The 16,924-nt window shown below is 39.3% G+C and overlaps 1 protein-coding gene across 1 annotated transcript in view; it reads right to left on the reverse strand.

The window, feature by feature from the left end:
• DHRSX (dehydrogenase/reductase X-linked) overlaps positions 1 to 16,924 on the reverse strand; it is a gene marked incomplete at both ends in the record, with an annotated part of 161,130 nt that overhangs the window by 49,257 nt on the left and 94,949 nt on the right. Inside the window, one exon of the mRNA XM_079534177.1 lies at positions 7,562 to 7,663. Coding sequence (XP_079390303.1) covers positions 7,562 to 7,663 — 102 coding nt within the window. The remainder of the gene's footprint in view (positions 1 to 7,561; positions 7,664 to 16,924) is intronic.

Below are 16,924 nucleotides of genomic sequence, written 5' to 3' on the forward strand. Positions count from 1 at the left end.
TGTTCATGCATTACTATACAACTGAGAAGTGGACTGTATTGGTTACGCCAACAGAGTTAAACAATTGTGTATTTCCGGCAAAGACAAGTTAAAGGGGAAAAAAAGAAAGGAAGATGTAGTCCAGAGGAGGGCCACTAAGGTGATCAGAGGGCTGATCAAGGCTCTTCTACAAGGAAAGGTTGAGGGAACTGGGACGGTTTAGCTTGAAGAAGAGAAGGCTCCAAGGAGACCTCATTGTGACCCTTCAGTACCTGAAGAGAGAGTATAAACAGGAGGGGGAACAGCTCTTTACAAGGGTGGATAGTGATAGGACAAGGGGGAATGGTTTTAAACCAGACTGAGGGGGTTTAGTTTGAATATTAAGAGGAATTTTTTCACACAGAGGGTGGTGATGCACTGGAACAGGTTGCCCAAGGAGGCTGTGGATGCCCCATCCCTGGAGGCATTCAAGGCCAGGCTGGATGTGGCTCTGGGCACCTGGTCTGCTGGTTGGCGACTCTGCACAAAGCAGGGGGGTTGAAACCCCCTGATCTTTGATCTTTGAGGTCTTTTTCAACCCAGGCATTCTATGATTCTACGATTTTACAATTCTATGGGATTGTCTCTATTCAAGGATGATAACAGCAAAAACTCAAACCTTGCAGGGTTCAGCAGAAAACAGGTTATATAATACCTCTGATTCGCTTCTGGATTTAGTGTCATGCTGCAACACAGTGGATATACAAGAATGCACGCTAGTTCCCCAGAAAAGGTATCAGCTTTGAAAAGAAAATATGATCCATAAGTGAGGTTTTGGTTTTACACTAAAATAAATCCAAGCATATGTTATCATTTCTGGCTAGAAAAAAGTAAATAAATCCTAAGTATATGCTCAGTAAATTATTTGTTATTTGTGGTGGCACAGTGGTGAGTTATCCCGCTCACAACCTGAAAATAGGAAAGTCAATCATAGTTTTTTAATTCAATAGAAAGTTCTCCTAGAATTAAAATACCTTGTTTTGCATTTTGTGTAAAAAATATTTTACCCAAAAGCTATAAAAAGATTAAGTTAGAATAAACCATGGCCTATTCCTGCCTCTCAGAAAAGCCAGTGGCAAATGTCCCAAACACTAAAGCAGAACCAGTTGGGTTTCCTAATCCATCAATAGCTGAATTTTGTATCTGTCTTCTACTGATAAAAAAATCGTATTCAGGACATAAAAGGAAGTGGGTCAAGAACCTGCAGCATATGGAGCCTGAGATATTTCCTTTTTCATAAAACGTTTGATATCCCAGACACAGAAAAAGCTTTGGAAATAACTAGAAAGACAGAGATAACATCAAACAAAAGTCAAGATTTTAATGAATACAATCCTTACAGCCTGACATTCGGAAGTAACCCAAAGGTGCTCTTCTGACATATTAGTAATTCAAATAACAAATAAACCTCTTACAAGAAATCTGATATCTTTATATAGGATACGTTTTGTTGTGGCAGACAGCAGTGCTATCCAAGCACAACAAAAGCTATAGCTGATGACTGTAGCTAAAAATCTGGGCGCTAAATAGATGTGAGCATTGAATGACTCTTGGTGGCTCTGGACTAGCAGGGCTGGGTACTGTCAGCAGGAGCACAGTGATGTGATACCTGTGCTCAGGCAAGCTGCCTCCGGTACCCAAGGCAGCTAACACCTGTAAAGTGCAGTGTGATTAGCAAACCTCCACATAATTTCCAGTCATCTCTCTAATAAAGATAGCACTGCTGAGAAATCTGGCTGAATGCTTCATCGGTCTTAAAAAAAATCTGGTTATAGAACAAGTTAATATTGTATGCTACTGTTCATACTACTCTTCTAGTTTTTCCCATCATCTGTGGGAAATTCATTTTAAACCAAATTCAGAGGACCTTTTCCAACTCTAAACATGTCCCAGAGGCCCAGCTCTCATGATGTCTACTATCACCCACCACATACAGGCAAAGGACCAGCTGTCTTTCTGCTTATTTTCCACTATTTCTCCCTGTTCTCCCTGCCTGTCCTCCTCTCTCTTCTCTTTCACCTCATCTTCAATTAAATATTGCTCTAATTTGTCTTCATGGCAGTGTACAGATAAAAAATGATCCTGCAATCAAGACACTGGAATGAGATTCATGTGAGACCAGTTCCTGAGTTCACCATAGCCTCCTGTATGACTGGAGGAAAAGCATTATTTCTGGTGAAATCCAAGTTCCGCTGGATTCAACAGAAATCCTCCTCACTAACTTTCCCTCGGGGAAAGTTCCCCAGTGATTTTCCACTTCTCTGGGTTGGTTTCTCTTCTCTTCATTCTATAGTCTTAGCAGCCTGCAGCTGCTACTGAGAGGGGAGCTGGATCTTATCTGATCCAGCGGGCCAGGATCTTTTCAGGATCTCACGGCATTACATAAGTAATCATGTTTAAACCTAACCAATCCACAACATCTGTAAGTAAGTAAGAACCTACAAAACTGCTTACTTTTGTTACCTTCCCTTGTTCCTAACCCTCAAATCTCACATTTATTCTGAAGATTTGTTCTTACAAATACTCAGTCACAACAATAATTTTATGTGTGACCAACCATGACAGCATCCATGGGACTTCTCCATGCAAATGGTTCAATGCAAGGGATTTGCCCACACTCCACATGGCTGAACTGCGGGTAGGTAGCACAAAGGAATATATCGATATTTCACAAGCTTACCTACAGATACAGCTTTTATTCTGCAGTAGACACTAAAGAGGGAAGATTATAGAGACTTATGCAATCCGTCAAGAAACTGAGATTTCTCAGACGATCTACAGATTATGGATTATGGACCTCTGAATTATTCACTAGCTCAGAATTATTGATTTTAAATTGGCTCATACAGATTTCAAACCAAAACGTATTAAATGTAATCTGCCTACAATTGGCTAATAATATACTGAAATCTCTAATATTTTTTCTGTTTGTGTGCATGCCAAGACATTCGCTAAATGTAATTGCATTTCAGTCTTTTTCTGTTCTGTAGGCCAAACTACAAACCATTTGGTAAACTGCAACAGAGAAAGTAGTTGCTATGTCATTTTTAATGAATTAGACAGCATTGCATTTGGTACTGTTGTCGCTAAAGATGTGATTTTAGCATTAGCTCACGTGGTTTTAAGGTCATTAAGTACTGCAAAGAACACGTAAGTAAAAGCATTATCTGAAGGACATCTGGAAATTTCTAGCACACAGAAAAAAAAATGATTGATTCAATTTAGAAGAACTCTCGCATGAATCAGTGACTACTGTTTATGGAATTTTACATGATGTTTACATCTGTTCCTTCTGCAGCTTCATGTAGATAGAAGTCTTTTCAATAAATCCTAACACTATTTTAATGACTGTATTAGATGATTACACTACTGTAATGCTGTAACATGCTAAATGCTCTTAAAACAAACAAACAAACAAAAAAACACAAAGAACAACAACAACAAAAATTGACACCAGTTGCAAATTAGTGAACTAGAAGATGCATTATTCTGACTTTTTGTCAGGTTAAGTTTTCTAAACTGTATCCATCCTTCTGTAGCTATTTAGCTAACCTCTTTTTCACTTTTTTTTTCCCTGTGCAGAAAATGTATTATATTTTGGTGTCACAACATTTTTTCCCTTTTTACCACTAGCACATTTTGTTTTTTTTTTAAAGGATGTTTATGCAATGCCATATTTGCATCTTTAAACATGTTTTGTTTATTTAAAAAAAAACAAGAGCTGAGCATGCACATTACTGATGCAGAAAGCAAAGCAATGGAACATCAGGCTTTTATTTGTCAGCTGAAATCATGTGTGCATTCAACCAAATTTTTCCTTTCAAATTAGAAATTAGAAAGTTAAATGCATATGCTAAAGTCAACTATAACAAAAAGAGAAGAGGTGACTACAGTGCACTAATCTCCCCTTTGAAAGCCCTGAATGTTCATGTTAGACTTCTTAAAAGGCCTGAAGCAATTGGATACCTAAATCTTACTGAAGTTCTTGTGGGATCTGAATGTCTTGCTCTGGGAGAATATTTTGCAACTCAGGAGTTTGGCATTAAATTAATTTCCAACTAGATCTTGAGCCAAGCAAGTGATGGAGAACACATACATTTTTCTTTTTTAAATCACCAGCAACCTCAGAAATTGCAGAATTCCATCATGTAGTACTGATTATTTACCTAACATAGTAATTCATTCCAAATCACCTATATTTAATAACATTTCAATGTTAATTACATAATTTGCATTATTGCATAACATTAGAACTTTCCTCTGTTCCTCCTGAAATGACCGTGTTTTTGTTAGGCTCACAAAAGCCCACATAAAATATAATGTACTGTCACAAAAATAAATATTCATGGAGATATGATGTGGACAGATCACTAACACAGAGACATGATTATATACATCAATAAAAGATTTTAACTTAAAGCAATTAAATAACACTCATATATTGTGAAGAGAAACGCAATGTAACAGTTCATGCTGTTTTTACATTAAAAATAATAAAAGAATACAGTCTTTATTAATAGAACTCTTGGTCCTGTGAAGACAGGAACATATTTGTTAGATTTCCAGTGTTGTGATTCAGAAATCATGGATCCCACACAAAGTCCATTTTCAAAACCTAACAGAAACTTTCTATTACACCCAACAGACTTTGGGTCAGGCTCTTAAAAATATATGACTTCCTACAAATATACTGACCAGATGTCTGGCCTGAAGGCTCTACCTTCAGAAAACAAATATTCTTGAAATCAAGAGCGCTAGAGCTTCAAGTTTGGTAAGCAATAACAAAGTACTACACGATACTAACAAGTCTACAATTCCAGGTGCATACATTGAAACAGAAAATCCATCACGTCTTTTCAGGAATTCTCTAAGCCATATATTAGCCATGACAATTGTCTTGCTATTGACAAAGTTTTCTGACAGAAAGCATACATGCTTCTGACAAACATTCTCAATAACTTGTCTGTATAAAGAAAAGCTACTGCAAGCCCTGTCCTCCTGGGGACCCAGATTCGTTTCTAGAGGATTGCACAATGGAGGCAGAGAAGCTGGTGACTGCAATGAGTTTTTTGAGTGGGTAGTGCCTCTAGCTCTGCAGCCCAGAATGGACTGAATCTGCTTCCTCCATGCACTGCATAACAGTGAACAAGCTGCATAAAAGAGAAGGAGAAGTGACAAGAAGAAGACTACTAATTAGCCCAAATAACAGCATTTTTCTTGTATGTGCTCAGTACTGATGGAAAGTCAAGACAAGATGCAAAGGTTTTTGCCTCAGGCCACTGCATACCAATTAGATTTTTTTTTCCTTATATATACCTTGAGAACACATGGATTTTCACCTTAACACGAGGAATAAAATGGAATGCTACAGATTATTTATAGCAGCAAACAAAAACAGCCATAAAATAGGGAAAAGAGCTTTTCAAAGTGGAGGATGGTGATATGCCAGGTAATGGTCTGAAACCAACTTAATTGTAAGGGAGTCTTTACAGCAGCTTTGGATGGGATCACTTCCTTGATTCTGTTAAAGTCTGAGTAAATAACAGGGTCAGACCATTCATTTCAGTCTTGCTTCTAAAAAGATTTTATTTTTTTTTAACAATTGAATCCCTTTCAAGCATTAAGTGAAATCACGTTTTTCCAGTAGGTCATGAAAATCACAGAATCCTACAATCATTTGAGTTGGATGAGACCTTTAAATGACACTTGGTTCAACTCCCCTGCAATGAGCAGGGACTCCTACAGCAAGATCAGTGCTCAAAGTTCTGCCCAGCCTGACCTTGAATGTCTCCAGGAACGAGGAATCCACCACCTCTCTGGCAACCTATTCCAGTGCCTCACCATCCTGATTATAAAGAAACTTTTATCTTATATCCAATCTAAATATCCTCTGTTTTAGAAATATTTTCCCTTTGTCCTATCATAACAGACCCCGCTAAAGAGTTTGATTCAGAAAAATATTAGTCTAGAACTTCCTTCCCAAAAGAAGCTTTGGGTCTTTGGTCTTCTATTAAGCATATTATGAGATCTATTTTTATCTAACTTAGTTTCTTGACCAAGAAGATTCATCTAACTGCAATTTTGTCCTTCCCGCTTCAGCAGCAGCTAGGGCAGAACCTAGCCCTTTACTTCAGAAGGATTTCCATCCATGCTGTTATTTTAGGCCCATCATTTCTCCCACGCTGTCCCAAGCCCTATAAAAAAGCCCTACCCTTGCTCTGGTAGGAAACTAATGGAGGTTAGGGGCTGCCCTCAAAGGTCACAGACACTTTTGTTCCACAAAATTGTAAGTGTTCAAGATGCAGTTTTGTTCCTATCTGTGTAACAGCCTGCACTGTGCATCTTTAAAAAAAGGCATGTACAACAAGGGAAATTTTGTAGCCAGGATTAGATATCCATTACCGTTAAGTTCTTCACAATTAAAATAAAAATGATAGGGTTTTTTGGCTAATGACATAAAAATGAACACTTCCTTGAATATTTCACAAATGTTTCATATCAATCATGAAATAAAATATTCTTGAATTTTTATTGCAATAGTTGCCTTATTGAGAGCTCTTCAAGGCATCAACAGATGTAACAAAATCATTTATTTTGCAGCACGTTTGCCCTCACCTGGACTGAAGGGTGCACAAGGAAAAAGAAAGTGTTCTTTGGGATGCCTTAATAAAAACACATGCAAATAACTGGGAAAACAAGAGCAGTGGGATATAACAGCAGAAAGTTTCTATAAGAAGCCTAAACTGTTGCTGGAAGGTTTTTCCCCCAGTTAAACACATAGGAGAAAATTCCCCTTTAGGAAAATGCACATTAGGCATACAGGGCTTCGTTGGAAAATTATTGTATGGGCTAGTTTCCAAAAAATATTGTGGCTGCAAAGAATAATTAGATGGCAAGTATTTGCATAACAAAGTTTAAGTCCCTAAGAGTAATGAGATTCATTTGATAATTGTATGACTGTAAGATAAATATCGTCCTTTTAATTTGTTCTGTGACCACTGAGGATGCATCTTGATGGACAACCTTCCAGCAGCAGTTTGATCTGAGCAGTGACTGCTCTGAGGCCTCTGGATACTTTACTAGATCGTATTTTAAACAGATTGACTCCCAAATCCAGCTCACCACAAAGACGCATTGAACGCATGTGTTCATACAGGGAAAACACAAAGGGACTGAAGGTCCAAAGGTGAAAAAGCTGCTTTTCTACAGCCATGGAGTACATTTTTCCTTTGCTTTGCTTCATTTTAAGCAATGCTCAGATTCTGCTGCCACTGCATGAGTTTTAGTGCTGGAAAGCTAAGCAACACAGCAAGCAGCCTGTGATAACATCATAAGGAGACGTGGCACCCAGGTGCTCAATGTGCTCAGCTGATGCTCTGTCATACATTGCAATTTAACTCCTAGAAGGACATCCCTGTTAATGCAGCCGTGCTGTAACCTGCTGTTTGGTTCAGACAATCAATCCAAAATGTGAAGAGATAGCAGAAAGGCCTGTTTGTCACATTCCCCCCATGCAGATGTGTTAAAGAGGAATGGAACTCACCATTATTCACCAGCACATGGAGTGGACAATTCTTTGCTCTAAACTGCTGCACAAATTGCCGAATAGACTTCATGGAAGCCAAATCACAGTATAAAAACTCCACTAGGAGAAAAGAGAAGACAAACAAACCAGAGTTAGGACAGTTACAAAAATAAGAAAACACTTAGATACATTATCAAAGACTCCTGGAAAGTAAAGATTTTAAAACTGAAACTAGGTTTTGAAAATTATTAGTAAGGCTGTCTGGTCTCAGAGGATTCCTTTCTTCTCTTTCTTCCTTCCACGTGTTTACCAACAATTTGATAAACAGACTACAGCACAGCACAGGCTGTAAGAAGGGACCTTTCTCACTACTCTTATCTCCAGTACATCAATGATGTTCACCAGATTGTTTCATCCAGACACAATCAAGGCTAGAAGCTGCACCTATAATGGTTCTGTGTAACATATTTGTACAATACAGGTTGAGGCAGGCTGCAGGCACAATTCCAAGCTAAATAACAGAACGATCACAGTTCTTATTAAAATCCTTTATAGAAAAACATCTCCTTCAAATCCCTTTGGTTTTTCACAGTACGGATACATCCTGAATCTAGACAGCACTAGTCCGTGGCAATGGTCTTAATGAATTTATATAATTTTTTCAGTAGCACTTCCAGAAACAGGGAGAGTAGATTCCAGCTTAAAAACACTTTAAATTCACTTTTTTTTTTCTAAATGATTGTAAAGTCACATCATTTCAACAACCCTGACTCACGTGAATAAGACTGAATAACTTAAGTTCCCTACAGACCTTTAGGAAGTTTGCAATTTTTCTTAATTTTACCAACATCCTACAAGTGGAGGTGGCAAGGAAATGCAAAAGTCATTAGCTCCTGTTAAAGAACAGAAGTGATCAAGTCATTCCTCTTGAGGGCTGGAGGCTATGTGAAACTGTCGCTGCAACTGCTCAGATACACACAACTTGGTTGTAATAATTTATTAGTAAATAATATACTGGAATAATCCTTTCTAATACAAAATACTCATCTTGGTACAGAAAACATTGGGTTTCTGTCAGCTGCAGTATTTGGTGGCACAGTGCAGGACCCAACCAGCCTTTTAACATTTGTATGGATTGTGGCAGTGTTGGTTACTCTTCTGTTTTTTGTTAATGCCACTATATACTGGAGGGGAGCAGGACCCTGAGAACAACTAATACATTTTAATTTCTCCCACCATCCAATCTCAAAATTCTCTTTTCTGCACCACCAACAGCACTTTGGTGAGATAACCGAGCTAAGGTAAGTGCATTTCAGACTGACCACTACAACCTCATCCTTCCTGGAAATTCACTTTTTGCTACACCTGTCCCATCTGTCCTCCCTTAATCCTGTGATTTTGCAGGGAAAGAGCTGCCATCTGTTGTGACTGTACAGTGAGTAGATCAATGGGTGTGACTATCATTACTAAGCTTATTTATTTGCTTACTTGGGAAGTGTGTGCTCCTATTTTGTATTCGTAAAGTACTTTCCATCAAAATATCAGAACCTGCTTTGGAAAGGAAAACCAAACAGAAGCCCCAGACTCTTCTTTTTGCTCACAAGGCAGAAATCTTAATAGCCAAAGTTCTTATTCATGCTCATTCATGGATGGTGGGTCTTCCCCAGCTTCACCAGAGGCAGCACCAGGATGCCTGAAATGTCACCCCACTCAGCAAAGTGGGTCAGAGAAGCTATTCTAAGTCAATCTCTGCAGGGCTATGAATAGGAACTGAGTTTCTTCTTTGTCTCACAGTCTCAGTACTTTGTTTTAATATTGTGCCAAAGAATTATACATGTGGAAGCTAAAGATAACAATTAGTATTTGCATTATTTCAAAGTGTATACAAAAATACTAAGTAAACCATTAAGAAAAATGCCTTTATTAAAGACCAGCATTTAACAGTGTGAATGAATGACCAAACCTGAACTTGAACTCAGAATGAGCAATAGGCTTTCTGTGTAAGTTAGGTATGAGCAAGGAAAATAAAAATGCATATTAACAGCAAGCAAACTGAAGTATAAGCCGAAATTAATGTTTAGACATGTCACTTTTTATCATTTTAGTCTGTCTGCCAATAGACTAAATTATTCAAGTGCCTATCACTCAGCCTTTGTGTTTAATGGTATACTAAGTCTTAAACATTAACCATTTGTTTCTTTGCTGCACATCATTAAGAATAAAAACAGAGAATATGATATATAGTTAGAATATCAGAATATCTATATTTATAAAGTATCAGAACTAAATATATAGAATATCTGCAGCTAATTGTACTGAAATATCCTAATTTATAACTTCTCCCATTTTATCTCCTCCTATTCTTCCCCTTTCTTTCAGACACTTCTAGAACGACAGAGGTATGTTTCTTTCTTCTGAAGGGATATGTTCCTTATTCTTATGTAAACAATCTCTCCAGTGACAGCGAGTCGATATTTGTCAAACACCAGTGAAAATATTCACTGTTAAAAATACCTTACCATTGTTGTGCTGTGATGACTCAGTTGTCTGAAAATTATTATTTAATAAAATATCAAAGGAGAAGAATTTCCCAAAAGACATCTAGAGTTACTAATGTTATTATCTGCAGACGGGCAGATACATATATGATGGTGCTGCAATTGCTGCTTTGCCTAATTGCTTTCTTTTAAACATGCATCTGTCGCAGCATGTTTTCAGCAGCCGTTTTTCTGGCTCCTCCTCAATAGATGTGTACGAATCCCACAACGTTATGCTGGTTCACAGCACATGGTACCACTGTGTGCCTACACAGCTCAGTGTCTGTTTCTCCTCTGAGCACTCTCAGCTCACACCATGAGCCCCATGAGAGCCTGATCACAGAATCTCAGAATCACGCTTCCCCCTTAGGGTCAGCTTCCCACTCTGCATTTCAGTTCGGCTGCTTCTACATGTTATTAGCATGGGATTCATTCAAAGGAAAGCCACAACTCTGCACAGAGTGGCAGGGAGTGACATTTCCTCCTTCTTAATGGGAAGACGACTATGGAAAGGATTGCTTTGCCCATTTGCCACCCATCTACCCAGTGTCTGAAGGTGCAAGTGGGAGCAGTTACTCCTCCAGCTACACTCAAGGAATGGCTTCTCAACAAGGTCAACACAAATGCTCAGGAGCCACAAATCTGTGCTGCAGAACATGTTGCAAAAGCTCCACATGGGCATGCTATTTTGTGGATGCTGTATCCCAAGGGTGCATGGAGGAGTTCAGCTGATCATCTGCTCTTCTGCCTCACCGTTATATTTTAGCATATACACAGGGCAAAGAGAAACTCTGTCCTGCTCGTAACAGAAACAGACTATGCTTCTGAGCACCTGCATGGTTGCTGTTTATTAGAAACTGTTTTTAATGAGGTGAATATCAGCTGGTGCTGTGTCGTAAAGCTGAAGAAGCAATGTCAGCAAGGCGGCAGGTGGAGAAAGAAGTGGAGCAAACACCAGCAGGGATAAAGCATGAATCAGGAGGAGAAGACATAAAATGGTTCTGGCTGAAGCCTCCTTTGCTTTGGTCACTGTACCACCTTTGCTGACACTAATAAACAGTGTCCTTGGCTGGCCCAGTCTTCAAAGACAAGCTTGGTATCTCCTTTCTCCATTTCTGAGGTCCTGGGGAACTCTTCCCCTAAAGCAAGGTGTCCTAGAATCAACCCATCTTTCTGATCAAGTCCCGTTCATCTGCATGTTTATTTGCATGCCTTCCAGCCAAGAGAAAAGCCATTCTCAATCAAAACAGGGCTGCCAAGAGCTGGGGGTGAACTCCTGAGCAGCTGTAAATCCTGACCAGCTGAGCTCAAAAACTGCAGCCAGAAACCAGGCACTATATGACAACACCACAAGTGGAAAATGCAAAAGCAGTTCAACACTGTTAACACACCTCTGGAATCTATCAGTCACCTGGGTGCATGTGTAAGCACACAAGCCCCTGTCAGCAGAATGTATCTCTTCTTAACAGAATATTCCTGTTATCCGGGATTCGCTCAGGGGATGGGGTGCAAGTCTGCACAGATGTACATGATGACAGACTGTTTCCAAATGTCTGCAGAACTCTACTTTAAAAGGATTGCTAGGAAAAAACAAGAAGCAAAAACAGGAAAATGAAGTGTGTACCATCCAGCTGTGTATCAGTGAGACAATCATCACAAATCCAGCCAGCACAGCATCTCCTATTGATGCTGTGTTCCTGCCCTTGTGCACTTGATGATCTCTCTGGCTTCTGCACCACAGGCAGTAGCACTTAAGATTCTGCCCTGCTCTGCATAAGGAGCCAAGATTCACAGAAATTAAACATTAAAGTGATTAATGCATAGAAAATTCTATTGTGCACAATGCTACCTGTGCACTGGTTCAGGTTCACCCTTAATTCCAGCCACACTAATGGTGACAATTCACAGAACTCTGATTCCTATTTTCCAAATTATTTTTAGCATTTATTGTACCAAAAATGTTGTCTGTTGCTTGCTGGACACCTTATAAGTCTCCCCCTCAGTCTTCCTCTCTGTCCTTTATTGGTCAGAATAACACTGTGACATTTATCCAGATTACTGATCATTCATGGACTTTGACAGATGATGAAAAAAATTATCGACCATAGCTAACCCCTGTGCAGATTTAATGTCTGAGGTAATGTTTTTGATATGCCATTGAAGAAAAGGACAGATGGAACACATCCATCTGGCAAAGTGTGTAAATGCAGTGCCATGGATTAAAATAGTGAGCATATTTAAAGACATACAGCTAGGGTATGATCATTAAAAGCTACATTCATAACTCAAGTTATACTAGTTTGTCTGCAGCCTTCCAGAAAGTAAGCGAGAACACCTACATTCAGCTGCAAATTCTCTGAGTCACTCATTTGAGTGCCACCAAGTTTAGAACCATAGAATCAGAGAATCATTTGAGTTGGAAGGGACCATTAAAGGTCACCTAGTCCAACTCTTCTGCAATGAACAGGGACACCTACAGCTAGACCATGTTGCTCAAAGCCCTGTCCAGCCCAAATCTGTCTCTGAATATGCCCAGGGAAATGGGGTATCCACCATGTCTCTGGACAACCTCTTTCCGTGCTTCATTATTCCTTATTGTAAAAAAATTTTTCTTTATATTCAATCTAAGTCTTCTCTGTTCTAATTTGAAACCATTTCCCCATGTTCTATCACAACTGACCCCACTAAAGAGTCTGCCCCTTTCCTTCTTATAGCACCAAAAGGCTGCTATCCAGTCACCTTGGAGCCTTCTCTTCTCCATGTTGAACAGCCCCAGCTTTCTGAGGGGAGGTGTTCCATCCCTTGGATCATTTTTTTGCCTTCTTCCGGACATGCTCCAACAGATCTATGTCTCTCCTATACTGAGGACTCTGCATATGAACACAGTACTCCAGGTAAGGTCTCACCAGTGCAGAGCTGAGGGGCAGGATCACTTCCCTCATCTTGCTGGTCACGCATCTTTTGATGTAGCCCAGGATATGGTTGGCCTTCTGTGCTGCCAGGGAACAGTGCTGGCTCATGTCCAGTTTGCCATCCACCTGTACCCTCAGGTTCTTTTCTCTATCCTTACATTCCAGATTGTATTGATAGATTAAAGGTAGTCTGAAGAACTATCTTGGGCCTCATGCTACTGTTTGTGAGCAGGCCCTGGCTGCCATTCTCCAAACAATTCAGTGAATAAAGAGCTTAGCATTGGTGTTCATGATATAAAGGAAAATTCACACTGAGCAAATGTTAGAAGTTCATGCTTCCCCCTCCCCCAGGGTGATTTGAACACTGTCTGCTCAAAGAGGTATTAAAAAAGAGGCATTTTGTGGTGCTATTACTTAATTGTGTAGCTTTAACCTACTGTACTAAGAGAAATGAGGAACAAAAATATTCAGCCTTCCAAAAGATACTTTTTCTTTCAGACATGGAAGAGTAAAATAAAAAAGAAATTTGTCCTCAGAAACCAAGCGAACAATCTTTCACCTTCATAGCAATGTTTTCACCTTCATAAGAGAAGTGTGTGTCTAGTCCAGTAATCCTCTAAATTGTTAAATTCAACAAACACTCTGATAACTCTTTTGCACTGGTTAATCAAAGTAAGCCAATTTTCAGGGTAAGAGCAGCGTTCCAGTTCCATTACTGCTAGTTTCTTCAATTATTTCTGGATTATTAGATCACTACAGGAGGGTTCCCTGAGCAGCTTCACTGTTCATGCTGCCAGAGAATTGGGATGTAACAGCAATGCTAAAAAGAGGCAATCCATGTAAAACACCAGAACAGCTTGTCTGTAACTGATAATTGCAGCTCAAGATGACATGTTACTTAAATGTATGATCATTTTAGCAGAATTCCTACACTGCAGTATAGCATTATCTAGGTTTTCCAAAAATAATTTTAAAAAGTAGTTCTTTGTTGTATAATATTCAGTATTTTCAGTTCAGCAAGGACAAGGCTTGTAAAAGAAATGAGCTGCAATCAATTTGTAAGAAAATTTTAGATGATGGTGGAAGCAGGACAAGATTAGTGAGATCCATAGCCAGCTCTCAGAGTGAGAAGGGTTATCTCAGTTTCCTGTGGGTAAAATTTCTTCCAGATTATTGAATGGGGAAGCTTTATTCTTCTATAAATAGCAAATGCAATCATAGATACATGGAACATTTCCTCAAATGCTTGATGGAAATTACATTCCATCTCCCTCTTCCTCTCTTGAGTTTAGGTGCTCGTCATCCAGATTTATGATTGCAGAGAAACAAAGTCCTCTGATAGCCTCCCTTGTTGCTATAGGAAGATTTTCTTTGGTTCTACCCTACCAAACAATGGTTTTGAGAACCTTTCTGACATAATTTATAGTACCTGCTCTTCTATCTTCACACAGGTTGAAAGCAACTGTAAGTTCAGCGGCTTCATAGCCCCATTCAGAAACTTCTGGAAAAATAGTGGGAAAATGATGTGCCCTCATCTGTCTTGAGCTAGGCTGTTATTTGGAAAAAAAATAAGATGTGATGCAGTGGAAATGCTTTTCAAATCTCTTTTCAGAGCTGAGGAAGGCAGCACTGATCCTGCTCAATGTTAAGTATGCTTTCTTCCCTCCATGGGGAGCCAAAACAGGACGACAAAATCAGGTAAATGCCCTCTGCTGCAAAGGGATAGGTGGGCTCACAGTGGGCTTTGGAATATTCGTCATTTAAGGACAGAAGAATAGATGGTATAGAATAACCCCATTCCTATTATATATACTTCAAGGTCTATTTTCCTGGTAAACAGATTTTTATATTACATTTCAGTGTTGTATTTTGTGAATTGCAGATATGTTACTTTTTCTCCTTGGATGACATTTATTCCTTGCAGTGACTTAACACTACACTGTGACTTATTTCTCATTTAAAATCCCAAAATACACAGTGTGTATTCGAGACACACACTCTAGCGTCCCTATATTGACACTCCATTGGGACTGAATTTCAAGTGAAGAGTTGTTTAGGAGTAATACTGTGTCAAGATATTAAAGAAGATAAAAACCAGCAAGGCTTTTACAAGGTGACAAAGTGGAAAGGTACTGTAGAGTGAGCTAGGAGTATGAATTTTCCTAGAAAAGACACTGAGTCCTCAACTGATTTAAACTGACATAGTTCTGTAAGTAAAAGGAGGTATCGTTTCTTTCCTATTTCTAAATTCTGGACTTGTACACTACCAATGTATCTTTCAAGTGGTGTAACTTAAATTTAAGACATTGAATCACTTTCATCATTTGATGATCAGGATTTCCTGGACACCTACATAGAATCATAGAAAGAGCAACAGTGAGGACCAAACAGATCCTAGCAATCTTTTGTTGGAAGCCTTCTTCAAAATATTTTATTGAACATGCTCCCTGACTAAAACATGCTCCAGCACTCCTCATGAGTTTTTATCCCCTTGGCTTGCAGCATTTCTTCTCTGTATGAAGGGTACTGTTCACAAGCAAGTGTAATTTATTTATTCAAAATAATTTCTCCAAGGTAGCCAAACCCTTTAATTTAGTTTCAAATCAGCTACCTTGTTCATGACATTGCATCCTTAAATCTTTCTTCCCTCAGACTCCCTAATTATTTTTTTAAGTGAAAGTTGACTTTCTTCACCTTATATAAGTCATGAAAGAAACCTCCAACATTCCGAACACGGAGAATAAAAAAGACAGAGAGAAGAGAAAAAAAAGGAGAGGAGAGGAGAGGAGAGGAGAGGAGAGGAGAGGAGAGGAGAGGAGAGGAGAGGAGAGGAGAGGAGAGGAGAGGAGAGGGGAGGGGAGGGGAGGGGAGGGGAGGGGAGGGGAGGGGAGGGGAGGGGAGGGGAGGGGAGGGGAGGGGAGGGGCTAGATACTAGCCTAGATACCTAGATACTTCATAATAAATCACATTTTCAATTCTTGACCAAAGTTTAATAGCAGAGAATCATTAAGTGATGGCAAACAACTCTCCTATTGGCTACATTTCCTGAGAAGAGCTGGCATTTTCTGTGTATGACTATTTATCATTTCAGAACAACCATAATATAAGCTTCCAGCGTAAAGAATAATCTTTGTAGCATGCTTTGGTATTACCATGAAAGTAGTTCAGCAAATATTCTGTTCTACCCCCTCTGAGTAAACAGGCAGAGGCTGATAGTGTCTCTTCATTGAAATTCTTAAGGACAAAAAGCTCACAAAGTCAAATGAAATAACACAAAGAAGAAGGGAATAGTATTTCCAAGCTTCACACAAGAACAGCTTAGAATACAACATCTTTTGTTCTGGCCATTAGAAGTGCCCATAATTCATATTTCAGAAAACACCACCATCTCTTTCCCCACCAGTCTTCTGCTGTTTTCCTTGTGTCAGTTCCAGCAACAAAGTGCTGTGTCAGAGCAGATCACAGTTTACGCCTCAACTAGCTTCATTCTTCACTCCTTCTACACAGCTCTGCTAGTACAACTGTTTGCCCTGGCTCCTGCCAACCAACACCTGGGATGTTATCTGTGTTATAGCAAAGGAACATAAATTGCCTTGGGCGGCACTGCTGTCATACCTTCCTACTTCTCCAAGAATCAGGAGGCCTGGGCTTGCTTTCCCCTTTTCCCCACATCTGATACTAGGTAGTTTCAAGCTTAAGAAGCCTTTAGGACTGTGGAGGGCTTCTAAGGAGTGATTCATCTGACCTGTTTCACAGATCTAGTTTAAGATGAGATGAATCATGTCCCACATCTACTTATTGCTCTCCACAGACTGCAAAGAGGGCTTGGGGACACTGACTCAGATTTAAACCTCTGAGTTATAAACCTCAAAAATTAGGTGATTTGAATCCCAGCCTTCAGATTCAATTAATAATGAGCAAATAAAGAGAGA

The sequence above is a fragment of the Tetrao urogallus genome, assembly GCF_951394365.1.
Source record: "Tetrao urogallus genome assembly, chromosome: 1".
Taxonomy (NCBI): Eukaryota; Metazoa; Chordata; class Aves; order Galliformes; family Phasianidae; genus Tetrao; species Tetrao urogallus.